This window comes from Erythrolamprus reginae, chromosome 2, assembly GCF_031021105.1.
Source record: "Erythrolamprus reginae isolate rEryReg1 chromosome 2, rEryReg1.hap1, whole genome shotgun sequence".
NCBI classification, from domain to species: Eukaryota; Metazoa; Chordata; class Lepidosauria; order Squamata; family Dipsadidae; genus Erythrolamprus; species Erythrolamprus reginae.
Genome location: NC_091951.1, coordinates 32,411,347 through 32,430,202, shown reverse-complemented (window position 1 = coordinate 32,430,202; position 18,856 = coordinate 32,411,347). Strand labels below are relative to the sequence as shown.

The following is an 18,856-nucleotide window of genomic DNA, read 5'->3' as shown; positions in this document are numbered from 1 at the left end:
CCAGAGAAACATGCTGTATACCCAGCTAAATCATCATGCCCTAATCTAACCTTAACGCTGCATGTCCTGCGGAATCATCATGCCCTATTCTAAATGTGTTAATCCCGATAAGGTGTCAGGCTAGAAACAGGAAAACTTGGAGTTTAAGCCCTGCCATAGCCCTGGAAGCCAGCTGGGTGACCGAGTCATTTATTCTCAGGATTGTTTTGGTGGAAATAGGAGGAAGATGTTTTGGATATGTTTGCCACCTTGAGTTATTTGTAAAAAATAAATAACAAAAGGGAGTGAAACTGAACTCTGATGTGGTGACTTTGATTGCTAACAGCACTTCTCTGGAAAATCTCAAAGCATCTAAGCTATTGAAAACTGACCAGGGTGATCAGAGAGAGAGAGAGAGCATTGCATGAAATCAAGATATGAGGACCAGCTATTCATTCATTCATTCATTCTTTCATTCATTCATTCATTGAGTCGTTCGGGATTGGGCAGCATAGAAGTTGAAATAAGTAAGTAAGTAAGTAAATACATTCATAGATAGACAGACAAACAGAAGGTTTGTTGCACTGCCAGATCTTCCCAGTTCAGAATAAACAGAATAAAAACATAAAGCAATAATCTTCATATCCTCTCTAGGTGCTGAGAAAAAGGAGCAAAAATGTTAGTCAATTTCTTCCCCTCCTGAATCCAAGAGTAAGAAAAATCTTCTCTGTTCACATTCTTGGAACACTTCGTGCTGGATGTTTTCATTAAATAAGTGGTACTCATTAGGATTTTCCTTGTACCTTTGCCTTGTCTATTTCACAGATTTTTACCCAGGATGTAGATGGCAAATTGATCTGTATTAACAAACCATTCTAACAAAGCCTGTCAGCTGCCCTCTTATGCTTACTTGTACTTCACTGTTATGGGGTGAAAGACTTCCATGAAGGGGGGGAGGGAATGAAGGGGAGAATTATTGGGGAGACGAAAGTAATGGTTGTACCACTTGGAGATGCTGCCTCGAGGTCAATTGCCTGGAATAAGGAGAAAGCTTCTTTACCTGAACATGGAGGTAGGCAATGAGAGACAGTTTAGAAAGCTTAGAACTACATAACCTTAAACACGACCTAAGCATAGCCCATAAAATCATCTGCTACAATGTCCTTCCTGTAAATGACAACTTCTGCTTCAACCGCAACAACACACGACCACAGAACAGATACAAACTTAAAATAAACCGCTCTAAACTCAAATATGACTTTAGTAACAAAGTAGCTGATGCATGGAACTCACTATCTGACTCTATAGTATCATTGCCCAAACCCCAAAACTTTACTCGTACACTATCTACGGTTGACCTCCCGATTCCTAAGAGGTCAGTAAGGGGCATGCATAAGTGCACCAGAGTGCCTTTTGTCCCCTGTCCTAATGTTTCTCTTTTACTAGTATTGTGTGTATAAAATTATATCTTTTTATACTACCAACCTCAAGCTTCCTCTCCTTTGCCTTTTACTTTCTTCTTCCTATTCTTCGCCCCAAGAAAAACATAACTCTGGATCCTGACACAGTGAATGCTTGGCTAGTCTTTTCCCAAAAGGTAATTTATTTTTTTAAAAATGTATTTTTTATATTGTATGAAGTCACCGTCAGCCCTAGGAAATGGGCAATGGGAAGCCCCTCCTGAATCTTTACCAAGAAAACTGCAGGGAAATTCATCCAGGGAGCCACTAGGGGCCAACAATCTGAGGCAGCCCAAAAGTGGCCTCGATAATGAGATGGGTGCCCTCAGATGTAGTTTGATCGAGTAGTTAAGGAACCAGGCTAGAAAGAGGGAGAATTGAGTTCAAGTCCTGCTTTATCCATGAAAGCCAAATGGCTGACTGAACTAATCATTCTATCTCAGTCCAACCCATCTCATAGGATTGTTGTTCTGGGGAAAATAGGAGGAGGAAGATGTACTTGATATGTTTGTCACATTGTGTTACTTATGAAAAGAATACCGGTGGGACACACAATAAATAGATAGGATAGACAAACAGACAGAAACATAGAAGATTGATGGCAGAGAAATACCTCATGGTCCATGTAGTCTGCCCTTATAGTATTTCCTGTATTTTATCTTAGGATGGATATATGTTTATCCCAGGCACGTTTAAATTCAGTTACTTTGGATTTACCAACCACATGTGCTGGAAGTTTGTTCCAAGCATCAACCAGTCTTTCAATAAAATATTTTCTCATGTTATTTCTGATCTTTCCCACAACTATTTGTATTTGTATTTATTAGATTTGTATGCCCCCCCCTCTCCGAAGACATGGGGCTGCTAACAACAATATAAAAAGACAATGTAAACAAATCTAATATTAAAAATAATCTTAAAAAACCCAATTTAAATAACCACTCATACATACAAGCATACCATGTATAAATTCTATAAGCCTAGGGGGAAGGGAAATTTCAATTCCCCCATGCCTGATGACAGAGGTGGGTTTTAAGGAGCTTGCGAAAGGCAAGGAGGGTGGGGGCAACTCTGATATCTGGGGGGAGCTTAGATTGTGCCCCCTTGTTCTTGTGTTCACTTCCCTCCTGAACCTTGTTTTTATCCTTTAACATATTTAAATGTTTCAATCATGTCCCCTCTTTCCCTTCTGCCTTCAGATGATACATAGATAGATACATAGATAGATACATAGATAGATACATAGATAGATACATACCGTAGAAAGATTCCCTGTTTTCTGCAAAATAAGACATCCCCTGATAATTAGCCCAATTGGGTTTTTGAGTGCATGGCAATAATGCCAAGCAATTATTTCAGGGTTCAGAAAAATATAATATGGTTTTATTTTCAGGGAATCATGGTAGAGCAAAAATTCATGGGGGACGAGAGAGAAGGGGCCTGGAGGGTAGAAAAGAGTGACCCTTTCAGGAGTTGAGACCAACCAACCAGAATAGAGCGGGAACAGGATTGAAGGTCTTCTAGTCTAATCCTTCTGGTCAAACAGGAGACCCTGAGATAGATAGATAGATAGATAGATAGATAGATAGATAGATAGATAGATAGATAGATAGATAGATAGATAGATAGAAAGATAGACACAAACAAACAAACAAACAAACAAACAGAACTTATATAATGCACACACTCACACACACGTATTTGAAACCCACAAGGGACCATAGTTCCCCACCTCTCCTTTTATCAGAATCTATGGACCAATAATTAATGCGGGGGGCACCCCATGAATGTTGGCTTCTCCTTAGTTTTATCCCCTCCCTCTTTAACAGGATGCTAGGGTCAACTGTAATTGATTGGGGTTCGTCCCAGGGAAGTTTGCTTCTCTCCAGCATTTAAAACAATTTCCCCCTTTAACGAGCTGGTTGGGCGAATAATAACCGATTTCGGGATCTGTCCCGTGAATCTTTGCTCCTCCCCAATTTGTCCTTTTTAAAATCCTGCAGTTGTTCTTTAAGGAGTCAGAGAAGCTAACACAAGACCCACAATTCATTTCGGTTTCCACGCCTGGGCAGAGCCCCAAAGGCGCTCACCTGATTCGCAGGAAAAGGCGCGAAAACAACTTTCTCTTTCCTTCCGGAGACGGCGATGGCGTCCGAGGCGCCCTTGCAGGATTTGGCGGAGGAAACCACCTGCTCCATCTGCCTGGAGTATTTCCAGGACCCCGTGCTCATCCCGGAGTGCGGCCACAACTTCTGCCGGGGCTGCTTGACCCGCAGTTGGGGCACGTCGGAATCGGAGGCTTCCTGTCCCCAGTGCAGACAGACCTTCGCGCCGCGCAGCGTCCTCCCCAACAGGCAGCTGGCGCGGGTGGCTGAAGTGGCCAAGCGATGCGGGGATCCTTGGGGTGAGGAGGGAAGGAGCTTCTGCTCGAAGCACCGGGAGCCCCTCAAGCTCTTTTGTAAGGACGACGAGACCCTCATCTGCTTGGTCTGCTTGCTCTCCAAAGAGCACAAGGGCCACTCGGCAATCCCTGCGGAGGAGGCTTTCCCGGAATACCAGGTAGGAGTCAGCCAGGAGGAATCGCTGCGGAGGGGCATCCAGAATCCTTTGCCTTCTTGGCAATCGTTGAACCGATTTACTTTCTTCCTCTGTTGTCTGTGGATTTATCCTGGTGCAGAACCATCACTCAGAAGCAGACTGGAAGGAAGATCCAAGAAACCTGTGTTGAAGTACTTCAGTAGCTATAGGAGCCAAGATCACAACCATATACAAAGACAAATTTGATACAGTTAAGATCAGGGCCACCATCAGGAATTTTGGGGCCCCATACAGCCTAAGTGTCTGCCCCCCCGCCATTTTAAAACTATTTTAAGTCGCCAAGCCACTCCATTCCCCGGAGATCATTTCCCGCTTCACGCCACGCGAGGCGGTCCCATAGGCCAGTGTTTCCCAACCTTGGCAACTCGAAGATATCTGGACTTTAACTCCCAGAATTCCCCAGCCAGCAAATGCTGGCTGGGGAATTCTGGGAGTTGAAGTCCAGATATCTTCAAATTGTCAAGGTTGGGAAACACTGCCATAGGCTATTTCAGGAACTGGGTTAAGCCGATTGTGTGGACTCGTCCAGGAGAAAGAAAGAAGCCGGAGCGGAGAAGGAAAAAAAGCCTCCTGGCATCAGTCAGGCGGAATGTGGCTTATTTATGGCTCCTTGGCATTTCTCCCTTGTTGACAAAACCATGTGCTTTCTAGCGAGGGGAGAGGGGAGGGGGATCTCACACCCGGCAGCCACTGGAAAGGAGCTGGAAAGGACGAGGGGAGAGAAAAAGCAGGGTACCAGCAGTCAGGCGGGTGTCTTGAGGGGGCACTCCCAACTGGAAGGAAGGGAAGAAAGGTGAGGGCGAGCTAGGAAGGAAGGAAGGGTAAAAGGGGCGATCAAGAGAGGAATGGGTGAATGAATGGACGGAGGGTGGGAAGGAAGGAAGGAAAGAGGGAAGGGACAGGAACAGAGGAAGGGTGCAAAGGAAGCAAGGAAAGGTGTGAAAGGGGAGAGTAAGAGAGGAAGGAGTGAAAGAAGGGAGTGAGGGAGGAAAGAAGGGAGGAAGGAGAAGGAAAGCAAGAAATGGAGGGAGGGAAGGAAAGAAAGAAAGAAATGGGGAAGGGACAGGAACGGAGGAAGGAAGGAAGGAAACTTATGAAAGGGGAGAGTAAGAGGAAGGACTGAAGGGAGGGAGGGAAGAAGGTAGGAAGGAGAAAGAAAAGAAGAAATAGAGGAAGGGAAGGTAAAAGAGAGAAAGAAAAAGAAAGAATGAAAGAGAAATAAAAAGAGAGGGGGAATGAAAGAAATGGAAGGAGGGAAGGAAGGAGAGAAAGAAAGAGGGAGAAAGAAAGCAAGAGAAAGAAAAAAAGAATGAAAGAGCAAGAGAGAAAGAGAAAGAAAGAAAAAGAAACGAAAGAAAGAGGAAAGAAAGAGAATGAAAGAGAAATAAAAAGAGAGGGGTAATGAAAGAAATGGAAAGAGGGAAGGAAGGAGAGAAAGCAAGAGAAAGAAAGAAAGCAAGATAAAGAAAAGAATGAAAGAGCAAGAGAGAAATAGAGAAAGAAAGAAAAAGCAACGAAAGAAATTGTGATTTTTACAATTCCCTCCCCCGCTCCCCACAAACCACCTACCAGTCTACTGCAAGAGGGAAGCACCCGAGGCGCCGGGTTCCCCTTTCTCCCTCGCCCGCATCCTTGCCGTGGTGACTCACCAGGAGAAGGCTGGAGACCCACGCGGCTCCTCGGGGGGCCTTGCGGGAAGGCGGCGGCGGAAGCCCCCATGGCCGGCGCTGGGTGCGAGGAAGGATGCTTTCTGCGTGGGCAGAGGCCGAGAGCTGAGAAGGGCGCGCCTTGCCTACCCTCGCCGGAAGAGCTGCCCATCTAGCAGTCCTGCTGCCCCATTGCCCGGCAGGGGATGATGGGCAAGGGACGCCTTGGGGAAGGAGGGCAGGGCGGGAAGGGAAAGAGGGGGCTGGCGGGGGTTTAGGAAAGGGGAGCCCGCCGGGCACGAGGGAACGCTGGCCGCGTGGGGTTCCAAGGCCAGCCTTGCAGCTCCTCGGCGGGAGGAGCCGAAAGCCACCAGGAGAGGACTGGGCTCAGCAGGAGAAGCACCGGGCCCCCCCCCCCCCATTATTCAATTTCCCCGGGCCTGGGCCGCAACTCCCAGTAGTCCCAGTCTATCGGCGGCCCTGGTTAAGATTAAGGTTCCTTGACTAACTCATTAGTGAAATGTTTTTTATATTTCTTGTCCTGACCTTCTTTAACCTCCTTCATAAATTGCATATTTTATGCTAATAAGCTTTCTTATCAAAAGGGGTGTGTGATTTATAATAAGTTAGAAGTTTATGTCTATGTACCTTAACTAGCATCCTTCTAACCAGAGTCCTCCTAATTTTCTTGTAATTTTCTTGTTGCTAGGCAGGAATTCCTTACTGGTCTTACTAATCTGCAATTTTCTGCCTCCGCCATTTCTTTAAAAAAAATCTTCTCTAATTCCAACCTGAAACCTTCAGCTCCTGCTTTATCCTTTGTGCCTGCAATTTTTTTGAAGACAGATTTACCACAGTTCTCAATTTACAACCATTTGTTTAGTGACTGTTCAATGTTACTCCAACATTGAAAAAAGTATCCGATGTCCATTTTCATACCTATGACACTGTGGCCACTGATCAAAATTGGGATGCTTGGCAACCGGCATCTATTTATGATGGTTGCAGTGACCCAGTCTTGCCTAGCAACATAAATTTGTCTATAGGGAGAAATAAGTTACCTGTGCCAGCTCCATTTCCACATTTGCTCTAGAGTGAAATTGTCAGTCCTCCAAAACCTTGAGTGCAGACTCCAAAAAGCACTCCTGCTGATCAGCCCAAAGTTTCATTTCTCACTGATGCTTCTGGGATGACTGCAACCAGGAGACTCAGGCAGCTCACTTTAGTGCCATTACACTAAAAACTTAAAACCATTTGAAATTAGAATGACAATAAACGAAATGAAAGATAAGGAGGACTCGGAGTATTATGAAATTTAGACTTTGTTTTACGATTGGTTGGAAAGGAGGGAAAATAATAACAATAACAAATAAACAATATATATAGGACTGTTAATGAGACTATATTTGTTGTGACTGAGTTGTAAAGAAAATATACTATTAGGGAAAAAATAGAGGAATGTGTAAACTATACAAATTGTATAAATGTAAATCGTTGATATGAATTGCTGTATGGGTTACACTGTATAAGTCGTTAAAGTGTTTGTTTAATTTATTATTGTATTTTTTGTTTTGTTTTTAATGTAAATAATATAATAATTTTTTTAAAGTGATGTAAAGTTTTTCACCCTTGTGATCATTGCAGGAATTCCATGGTCACATGATCGAAATTTGGATGCTTGGCAACTGCCATGTATTTATGAAGACTGAAATAAATACTGCTCAAAATAAAAGGAACACTTAAACAACACAATATAATTCCAAGTAAATCAAACTTCTGTGAAATCAGACTGTCCACTTAGGAAGCAACACTGATTGACAATAAATTTCACCTGTCAGCAGATTCAACTTTGTACCGAACAAAGTATTCATTGAGAATATTTCATTCATTCAGATCTAGGATGTGTTCTTTGAGTGTTCCCTTTATTTTTTTGAGCAGTGTACTATATCTTCTAACTGGAGTTTCCCTCCAATGTAATTCTTTACGGAAAAGAAACTCAAAACTTGTACTTTCTCTTCAGATCAATGCTGAGGATTGCCTGAAGGTTCAGAAGGAGCAGAAAGAAAAAATATCTACATACAAAAGAGACACAGAGCAAACAGTGCAGGAAATGCTTGTAAGTATTGATCCAACGGTGACGATTTTCTGAGCTAATAGGAAGGAGACCCCCTCCGCCATCTTTAATAATAGACAGCCTGTAAGTACAAGTTCTGATTTAAATGAAATTTAAGTTAAAGACTATATTAGGGCAGAGAACTTAAGCTGGGGACTGAGATGTCACCACGGGATGAATGAGTCATAGTTGGATTAAGTGTACTGCGTTTTATACAATGGGTTTGGCTTGCTGAATAAATTAATGCAAGCCATATTCGATCTTATTGAAAAAATTGTGAACTCAACATTTTTTTGTCTCCTTTTTTGGAATCCCTGATTGCCAAGAAAATTTTCATGAGAGATTATTTAAACTCTAGCCTTTTTTATTAAAGAAATTTTCCTTCGCCCTGTTTTTTTAAATATTAAAAAGGGTTTTTTTTTTCTTAGGAAATTCTTCCACCTCACTTCTAGATTCTTCAAGGAATCTGTTTAATTATTATAGCAATAAAAATAAAATGATAATAAAAATATGCCCTTTGCTTTTTCTCTTGTTCTAGGACATGATGAAAGAAGTGAAAAAAAATGTAATGGCTGAATTCAGAGAGCTACAACTCTTGCTAGAAGCACAGGAGAAGCTCCTATTGACTAGAATGGAAGAAACAGAGAAGGATCTTATGGCAAGAAAGGAGAAGGGTTTAGCCGAGCACATGGAGGAACTCGGCTCTCTTGACGATCTCATCCAGGAGATAGAAGAGAAGCTTCAGCAGCCAGCCAGCAAACTCTTACAGGTCAGGCAGGAAGTTGAGATCATAGAATACTAGGGCTAGAAGGGACCTTGGAGGTCCTCTAGTCCAATCCTCTGCCCAAGAAAGGAGCCCTTATCCATCCCGAAAAAATGGTTGTCCAAATTATTATTGGAATTATCCAGTGATTCAGTACCCAGAACTCTGTGGGAGAAGCTGCGCCACTGATAAATACTTGTCATTCTCAGGAAATTATTCCTTGTTTTAGGTTGGATCTTTTTATGAGGAGTTTCTACTCTTCCCCTCTTGTTCTTCCCTCAAGTCCTAGAGACTGAATTGATGCCCTTTTCCTTATCACAGCCTTTCAAGTATTGGAAGATGGCTGTTGTGTCTCCCCTAAGCCTTCTCTTTGTTAGGCTGAGCATACCTTGTTCCTTCAGCCATTCATTGTACAGTTTGGCCTCCAGAATCATTATCATCTTTATTGCTCCTCTCTGTCTCAGCATTTTTTTTGTATGATCTTGTATCAATGATGAAATGGAATAGCCTTCTTTAGCCCCTCCACAGAATACACTTTTTGACTCTTTCCTTTTTTTTCTTTTTCATAAATTTAATTAAAATTATAACAGTGAAAAGCGCAAATGGAAATAAAGAAAATGGGGAAATACCTGTAGAGAAAGATAAGAATGGGAAAGAAGTGTAGGATAAAGGGAAAAGGGAAAAAACACATTGTCTTGCAACTTTTTTCCGTACAGTAAAATACAAAATAATATTGAAGCCACAACTTTTATTTTTGAATATTTAGCAATTATTAGCCAAGAAAAACAGATCAGTCTACTAAACAAAACAAGAAAAACAGATTAGTCTAATAAGCAAAATCAAGCATTAAGAATTCATTGTTTTGTAACTTGAGCACAAAGTTTAGACCCAACTTCCAAGTAGAAACATTGGGTAATATCTAATTAAAGCAGTCAATTTTTTTCTAGTTCCATCACTTTTTCCATCTATTCTTCTCTTGTGGAGATTGATATATCTATCTATGTCTGCATGTAGATTTCTGGCTGCACTCAACCAAGTTCAAAATCTTTTTTTGAACTCCTGATTTAGTAATCTTTTTTTCTTTCTATGGAAAAGAATGGTCACTAAATGAACTATTTAGTCAAGAACTACCTGTAATGGATTAAATTAGGGATACATACATAATGTAATTCAGAAAAAGCACGTCATGGGAAAAGCAAGAATTAATTCAAAGTTCTGGTCACCATCTCTATATTCTTCATAATTTGAGGTTCTTATCCCCTATTAGGGGATGTGGTTGTGGGTGTTATTTGTAGGATCTCCCCCTCCCCTTAATTTCCAGGGCAAGGAGAAACACAATACTGATCACCTTATGCAAAGTATTATAACCGCTTGGACTTTCCAAATTGCTTTGATTCTGGAAGCATAAATGCAGGGGATTTTTCTATCCTGTTGATGCACTATTTTGTTTCTCAAATGGTCTTTTGTTTTTGCTATTATGTTTATACATACATATCTGTAATTGTGCTGGACTCAACCAGCGTATAATTTTTCTTAAGCAAAAAGGTAAAAACAATACTTCTCTAAAATAAGTTGAACAGCTGGGGGGAAAAGAACAATGAGATTTTTAAAATTAAAATTACACTGGTACCGCACCTAAGAACGCCTCTACTTACGAACTTTTCTAGATAAGAAACAGGTGTTCAAGATTTTTTTTGCCTCTTCTCAAGAACCATTTTCGAATTACAAACCCGAACCTCCGAAACTAACCAGAAAAGGCAGGGAGAAGCTTCTGTGGGGCCTTTCTAGGAATCTCCTGGCAGGAAACGGACTCCACCCTCCCTGTGGTTTCCCCAATTGCATGCATCATTTGCTTTTACATTGATTCCTATGGAAAAAAATGCTTCTTCTTGCAAACTTTTCTACTTAAAAACCTGGTCACAGAACAAATTAAGTTTATAAGTAGAGGTACCACTGTACTCATTTATTTTCTGAATGTAAGAATTTAATTTTCTGCATAGGGAGTTGCTCTTTTCAGTGCTTTCTCTCTTTATTTTTTAGGACATTGGAAGCATCTTGAAAAAGTAAGCAAATCCACCCTTTTCTTTACCGTCTCAGATCCTTAGCAGATCCTCCAGCAGTTTTCCTATTTTGTGAACTTCTGTTTGTATTTAGTTTGTATTGTAATGTAAAGACAACATACTGTATTTCAGGGCTTTTTAGACATTTCCTCAGATAACATCAACACAATATAATTAACAATATTTGATATGATAAATTTTTAATATTTATTTATTCTTAGAATTTATTTTTATTAAATTATTACAGTTGATTTCACAGTTGGTTGGTTTCACAGTCAGTCAGGTGTTTAGACAGAATTCTGCCATTTTATCCACCTATTGAGTCTAAGCTTTTCCAAGCAATGTAAGTATCATAAATACATGCTGGTTGCCACGCAAACAAATCATGATTACAGAGACACTGTGATAGATGTTAAGTGGAAAAATGTTGTAAGTCATTTTTTTTTGACAACCATTGTAACTAGTTACTAACAATTAGTCAGAAATTGAAGGTTACGTGTAAGTGTGATTTCATTGCATTATCTTAAGATTATTCAGATTGTGCAGAATGTGGCCGGGAGAGCTATCGTGGGACTTCCCAGATTCGCCCATGTTTCTACAACACTCTCTGGCCTGCACTGGCTGCCGATCAGTTTCCGGTCACAATTCAAAGTGTTGGTAATGATCTTTAAAGCCCTACATGGCATTGGACCAGAATACCTTCGGAACCGCCTTTTACCGCACAAATCTCAGCGGCCAATAAGGTCCCACAGAGTTGGTCTTCTCCGGGTCCCGTCGACCAAACAATGTTGTTTGGCAGGCTCCAGGGGAAGAGCCTTCTCTGTGGCGGCCTCGGCCCTCTGGAATCAACTCCTCCCCGGAGATTAGACTCCATGTCTTTCGCAAATTACTCAAGACCCACCTATATCGCCAGGCATGGGGGAACTAAGACATCTCGCCCAGGCTTTTATATTTTATGTTTGGTATGTATGTGCTGTATGGTTTTAATTGTTGGGGTTTTTTATATATCTCTTTTTAATATTAGATTTGTCCTATTGTTATATTGCCTTTTATTATTGTCATGAGCCGCCCCGAGTCTTCGGAGAGGGGCGGCATACAAATCTAATAAATTATTATTATTGTTATTAATCTATCAATATCAGTTTGAACATTATATCCATTGTCTAATTGCATATGACACCTATATTAGTCATTGGTCATCAGTCATTTGGTAAGACACAATCCATTTCTTTGGCCAAGAGATTCACAAGAATGTTCCAGTGTAGGGAGCCCATAACTGAAACCTAGTTGCTGTTGCTGGATCTCTCGTTTAACTTGATGAAGGTGGATGAGTGCAGTTCTGGATCGGGATCCACTGAGTTGCCATAGTGCCCATATTTGAATAGCTAGCCAAAGTCATGAGTCACTATGTCAGCTCCAGCTTGCAGGTGCATGCTGGTCAGCAGATTTCCGGCCTTTTTGGCGGTTTTTGCTCTCTCCAGGCTTCAGGAAGTCCTGAACTCTGGGGACAGCAAAAAACAGGCCAACTGGAAGTCCGGAGACTTCAGTGTGTCCTGTGTGCATGAACGATGTTGTGTGCGTGTGCAGGAGGCAGTGTGGGGGTTGTGTCCATGCATTGGGGGGGCATTGCATTGTGTATGTGGGCATGTGTGCGCAGGCAATCACACGCAGCCACACTTTTTTGGCACCAGAGGCAAAGAAGGTTCACCATCACTGGTGTAAGGTCTTCTGCTTGGGTGGCGGTGTGGTGGGGGATGGACTAGATGACCTTCTCACTCTTATTCTGTTATTTTGACTTGCCAGGTACCAGGATAAGAAAACGTATGAGAATCCAGTGGATTTATTTCTAGAGCCGAAGAGGGCAATCTGGGATTACAATGATGTCCCTGCGCTTCTGAAAAGGGCCAATAAAAAATTGAGAGGTAAAAAAGAGCCCCTGGTTTTTTACCCTGGATGACATTTTGAGCATCCAAGAGAGATTCTGGCTCAGTCTGATTGTAAAATATACTTATTACTAAGTATAATGGAATATATACAGGTAGTTCTTGACTTACGACCTAAGTTGAGCTGAAAATTTATGTTGCTAAGCAAGTCTGTTACTAAGTGAGCAGTGCCCCATTTTATGAACTCTTGCCAGTGTTCTGTCGGGCTCTCTGGTAGACTCCTCCCAAAAGTTCACAGGTACAAATTTCAGACCCACAGACGTTTGAAAATTCAAAACAATGTTCTTTATAAGGAAAATTCACTTAATAAAAGGAAAATTCACTAAAGCCCTCTTTTGGTATAGCAAAGAGCACTGGTCTCCAAACAAACTGTTAATTTGTACAAGTCCCTTATCAGTTCTGTGATACTTAGCTTGCAGCTGTCAGGCAATTCACAGTCCTTCTTCTTTCACAAAGTAAAAAACACACTTTGCTCTGGTTTAGTTTCAAAGCGGGGGAAAATCAGCGCACAAAAATGTTGCGTATATCCTAAGATTTTTATTAATATTGCTTCTTCATTGCTTATTTGACCCCTATGACAATCATTAAGTGTTGTATCACATGATTCTTGACAAATGTATATTTTATTTTATGTACGTTGAGAGCATATGCACCAAGACAAATTCCTTGTGTGTCCAATCACACTTGGCCAATAAAAATTCTATTCTATTCTATTCTATTCTATTCTAAAGCAGTCATGAAACACAACGATCAGATAATCCTCCACAATGGCCAAACCCACAGGCTGCTATTTATAGCAGCCTCACTAATGACCACAGCCCCACCCAACCACAGGTGGCCTTATTTTCTTTGATAATAATCTCTCAGTTGTTGTTGCCTATGCATAGCTCTCCGCATGCGTGGTTGTATCATTAACTCTTGTTCTGAATCCAAGGAGGAGCTAGATAATTGATCTCCTTCTGAGCTGTCTGCCAGACTCTCCTCCTCCCTGTCACTCATGTCTTCTTGGTCAGAGGAGCCTTCATCAGCAGATTCCACCGAGGGCAAAACAGGCCTGCAGCCCACATCCACAGTCCTTGGGGCAGGAGCTGGGCCAGAGCTAACCACAACAGCCAGAGTTATTCAGAAAATCCTGGAAGTTAAGTGAATTGTGGTTGATAAATGAATCTGGCTTCCCCCATTGACTTTGCTTGTCAGAAGCTCCCCAAGATAACTTTGCTACACAAATAGTTGCAAGTTGAGAACTTCCTGCATATGGAATATATAGTAGAATATATTTATACCTGATGGAATATATATAGCCACCAATGACATTCTGGCTTCTGGTTTTCCATATTCCTTATTTCCTGATTTGAGTCCAAGGAAAGCAAACCAGGACATCTGTAGGGAGGCCCTTCTGTTGCTTGAATTCTAGTGATGAGATGCTGAATCCCTCCCTCTTCTTCCCCAGATACTCTGGAAAGTGTACTTCAACTACAGGAAGGTAAATATAAGAATATAAGAATCTTAGTTGCTTGCTATTTTAAGTTCTGATGCCAGTAACTTTAAGAGAAATATGATAATTAACAAAATTGAAAAATACAGAGTTAGATACCCTAAAGACTATGATCCAGTAAACTCTAATGGTTTTATAATTTATGAATGATTACTTGCCATTTATATATACAAATGCAACAAATTCCTTGTGTGTCTGATCACACTTGGCCAAATAAAGCTATTGTCCTGTTGTGTCCTATTCCTACTTCTCTACTCCACACTAAGCCACTCAGCTTTACTCCACTCTGCTACGTTCTGCTCTGTTCTATACATAATCTAGAAAATTGAAGTCCTGGAGGCATCTAATATGGCAAATGATTTAGCTTTACTAGATAAGTGGTCAAAGCAATGGAAACTGCAGTGGCTGTCTCACCAAATTAGTGAAGGCAAAGCCAACCACTCTTCACTCCCAATCCCATTAATCTCATCTGCAAGATGGAAGCTGAAGAGAATTGTGCCGGGAAGCTCGAAGAGGTGGAGCACTATGAAGGGTTTGAAGGACTTGGCCATAAGTCTTCAACCTTGACCATTGTAAAACATGTGGGCTTCAGTTCCCTAAATTCCCTACCCAGCATTGCTAACCTGATGGTCAATCAGCAGAGTGGTGACCACATAGGAGACTAGAGACTAAAGGAATTGACCAGTGGAGCCAAGAGATGAACAACTGAGCCTTGGAGCCAAGAGCAGGACAAATAATTCAGGGATCCTGAGGGCTTGCAGCTGAGTGGCAGGTGGCCAAGGCAACCTAAGTGAATGGAATGAGAAAGCCAGATGTCAGAGGGATGAAACAGGCTGGCAAGTAACAGGATGGGACTGAGAGAGGGGGAGAGTCTGAGTGATTGGGAAAAACGGGGAACACAGGGTCCCTGGACACTGGCAGCCCTATCAGGGAATTCTGGGAGTTGAAGTCCACAAGTCTTACGATTGTCAGAGTTGGAGAACTCTTAAGAAGGCCAAGCCTAGGTCATGTTTAAAGAAAACAATGAGTCTTCCAGTCCTGGACGGGGTGTTTGGAAGCTGAACTCCCTTCACACAAGAGGGCTAAACTCTTGGAGGTGAAGACACACGCAAGGTCTCTAACTGAATCTCTTCTTCTTCTCCATCCTTCCTTCCCTTCCCCCTTACAGAGAATGTAACTCTGGATCCATGTGCAGTCGATCCTAACAGCCTTCAAATCTCCGGAGATCAAAAAAGCATTGTAGGATTTCTTATAGGTACTGCAATATATTCTCCTTGTTACACATACATCCAAAGATATGAATATAATCCTTATGTCCTTGGCTGTCAGACGTTCTCAACTGGGAGACACTTCTGGGAGGTAATTGTAGGAGATGGAACAGAATGGGGTGTAGGGGTTGCCAAAAAGCCAGAGAATATAACAAATGATTATCGGCCGACCAGTTGCTGGAAGATTGGGGAATGGGAAGGGAAATACATGGCCAAGTCTCCATCAGAATGGTCTGATCTGGTCCTGACTGAGAGGCCCACGAGGATCCGGGTCTCTCTCAACTGCGAAGAAGGGAAACTGAATTTTTTTGATTCCAGGACATTAACTCAGCTCCATACATTCTCTGACCCTTCCTTGGTTGGAGAGACCCTTTGGCCCTGTTTCTATTTCACCATCAACTCCCGCATGACCCTCCCCTAATAAAAGGGGACCTCCATAAGCAAAACTTTGGGAAAATCCCATTTGCCAAGCAGGGATCTCTAAGAGCCTTTAACATAGAAGTTGCTTAGCTTTTTACTACTTCAGCTTCCTTTATTGTTTATTCTGTGCCATACCAAAATGCCTGGAGTTGTGTAGCCTTGGAAATTTAAGGAATGGGTCAGTCAATCAATCTAAGAAAGTGGGGTGTGCACTATAAGCTTGATAAGATGTAATATCGTATGTTTAGGTGTATCAGTATTAAAGGTAGCTCATGTTACAGCCAAACCCATAAATCATGGACTTTAGATATCCATCACATTTATGTACCTTGCTTGTTTGTATAATGTTTAGTTGCAATCAGTTATTGTAATTTTATGGTTGTCTCATGGCTTATAGTTCATTCCTTTGCAATTTTATGTCAATAAATGTATTTCTATCTCATTTTTGCCAATATGAGATTTTATTTCTACTTTAGAGTGGCATTCTTACTTTTATGTTTTGTGAAATCAAACAAATCAGTGATTATTCACTGTAATACTGTACGTACATAGAAAGCGAACACACACAGAAGACAAAAAGAAAACATACCATCTGTTATAAACATAGGAGATGTGAGTGCTATATGAACTAAATATTTCACCTGGTCAAGCCAAAATTCAAGTAGAATTGTTAATGGAATTGTAAAAATGAAATTCATTATGAAATAAATACATTAGAGTACTTGACAAGATGCCAGATAACACTCTTTTTCCTTGCTTTAAGCCACTCTTCCTTATATTGAGTAGCTGCAAAAGAAGCCAATCTATTGGGGTTGTTAAGAAATCAATCCAAGAGAAGTGGAGGGAGATTCCTCCAGGTGGCCACCAGGGGTAAAAAAATCTGAGGGAGATGTAATGTACAATTACTTAATACAATATGATAATTTAGAAGGAACAGTTAAAGACAGCGTGCTTGCCTAGATGAAAAATTTTGGATACTCGATACATTTATCCAATATTTTTTTTTCCCCTCTCCATTCACAGTACAGTTAAAAAACACCAAAAACATCAAGTTGCTTTACAATAGTTCACTTTTACAAATTGTATTTATGCAAACATCAATGCTGCCTCCTTGACTTTTAACATCTGGATAAAAATTAGTTACTCAATTTCTTATATTGTACAAAAATATTGTTAGCTAAAACCTCTTTTAAGCTGTTCTAGATTTAAAATGTCTCAAGTTGATTAGGCTATAAAATTCAAATTTCTCCATATGTCTTCTATATCAATTTTCATATGTAATTAATAACCTTTTTAAATGATAATCGCCCATTAATAAGAAACTTCTAAAGAAAAAAAGAACATCAACCAAAAAAACTACAGGTGACAAACTCGAGGAGAGAGAACCCGTCAAAAAAAGGAACCAACAAATAGCAACTCCTAAAAACACCCAATTAGCCTAATTGCAGAATTACAAAACCTAATAATATTCCATTATATAAAAAAATTATAAACAAATAACAACTAACTAACAAAAAGGAAATAAAATTTAAGAGTAAAAGCTGAAAAATAAAGTAAAGAGAAAGAAGTGTTTAAAAAGAAAGGAAAACAAGCATTAAAAAAGGAATAGAAGAAAAGCAAGGGAAAAAGAGAAAAGAAAGAGAAAAACACAAGAGAAGAAATGGAAAAATAACCTCCTCTTCTTATACTTCATCTCCTACCTTCATACAGAACCAATGCATTCATGAAACCTTAACTTTTAGCCTTAAACTCCTTTTTACCTCCAACCTTCTCCAAGTCATATGTCTATAAATACTGTAAAAAAATAATAAATAAAAATAAAATAAAATGAGGCAGTGAATAAGAAAAGAAAAATCCCCCCACTGGCTCACTAGGATCAACTCCAGAGAAACATGCTGTATACCCAGCTAAATCATCATGCCCTAATCTAACCTTAACGCTGCATGTCCTGCGGAATCATCATGCCCTATTCTAAATGTGTTAATCCCGATAAGATGTCAGGCTATGTAAACCTATAAAACCAATAAAAACTATTTTTAAAAAAAAAAAAAAGTTGACAAGATGCCAGAGAACATCCTTTTTCCTTCTTGCTTTAAGCCCCACTCTGCCTTATATTGAGTAGCTGTAAAAGAAGCCAATCTAGTGTGGTAGTTAAGAAATCAAGCTAGAAGCCATGAGTTCTAATCCTGCCTTTGGCACAAAGGCTGCTGGGCAACCTTGGACCAGTCACTCTCACTCAGCCCTAGGAAGCGGGCAATGGCAAGCCACTCCTGAACCTTGACCAAGAGAAGTGGAGGGAGATTCCTCCAGGTGGCCACCAGGGGTCAAGCAATCTGAGGCAGATGTAATGTACAATTAATACAATATGATAATATAGAAGGAACAGTTAACATGCTTTCTGGATGAAAAACTTTGGATACTTGATACATTTAGACGACTGGGACAAACTCTGGAAAGAAAACTATAAATTAACACTATTGGTTCCTTACAAGGAAAATCTATATAAGATGTTTTATCAATGGCATTTCACTCCCGCCAGACTCACCAAAATTTATCCCAACATAGGTCCCCTATTTTGGAAATGTAAAAAAGAACACCGAATATACTACCATATATGGTGGTCATGACAAATGGCACAAAATACTGTAGTTGGATAAAAATTAATACTTGGCTAAAAGAAATGACCCAATGTGACACTGAAATAAGACTTGAGACCTATTTATTAGGAATTATGAGAGGACAATATACTAAACCAAATTATTATCTAATTATTCATATACTAACTGCCGCAAGATTGGCATATGGCCAAAATTGGAAAGACAAAAATCTCCCATCAGATAACATGATAATTAATGAAGTACAGTGTTCCCTCGATTTTCGCGAGGGATGCGTTCCGAGACCGCCCGCGAAAGTCGAATTTCCGCAAAGTAGAGATGCGGAAGTAAATACACTATTTTTGGCTATGAAGCTTTCCCTTAACACTTTAAACCCCTAAATTACAATTTCCCATTCCCTTAGCAACCATTTAGATTATTACTCACCATGTTTATTTATTAAAGTTTATTTAAAAAAATATTTATTAAAGGTGGATGAAATGATTTATTAAAGGTG

The 18,856-nt window shown here is 40.5% G+C and overlaps 1 protein-coding gene across 1 annotated transcript; it reads left to right on the top strand.

Annotated features, from left to right (window-relative positions):
• The first annotated feature begins 3,358 nt into the window (after positions 1-3,358).
• Positions 3,359-16,187, top strand: LOC139160105 (E3 ubiquitin-protein ligase TRIM39-like). Its single transcript, XM_070737642.1, has 7 exons — positions 3,359-3,998; positions 7,704-7,799; positions 8,335-8,565; positions 10,600-10,622; positions 12,423-12,541; positions 14,013-14,045; positions 15,226-16,187. Exons 1-7 carry the CDS (start codon positions 3,585-3,587, stop codon positions 15,744-15,746), a joined length of 1,437 nt encoding a protein of 478 aa, XP_070593743.1. The 5' UTR covers positions 3,359-3,584; the 3' UTR covers positions 15,747-16,187.
• Positions 16,188-18,856: the final 2,669 nt, after the last annotated feature.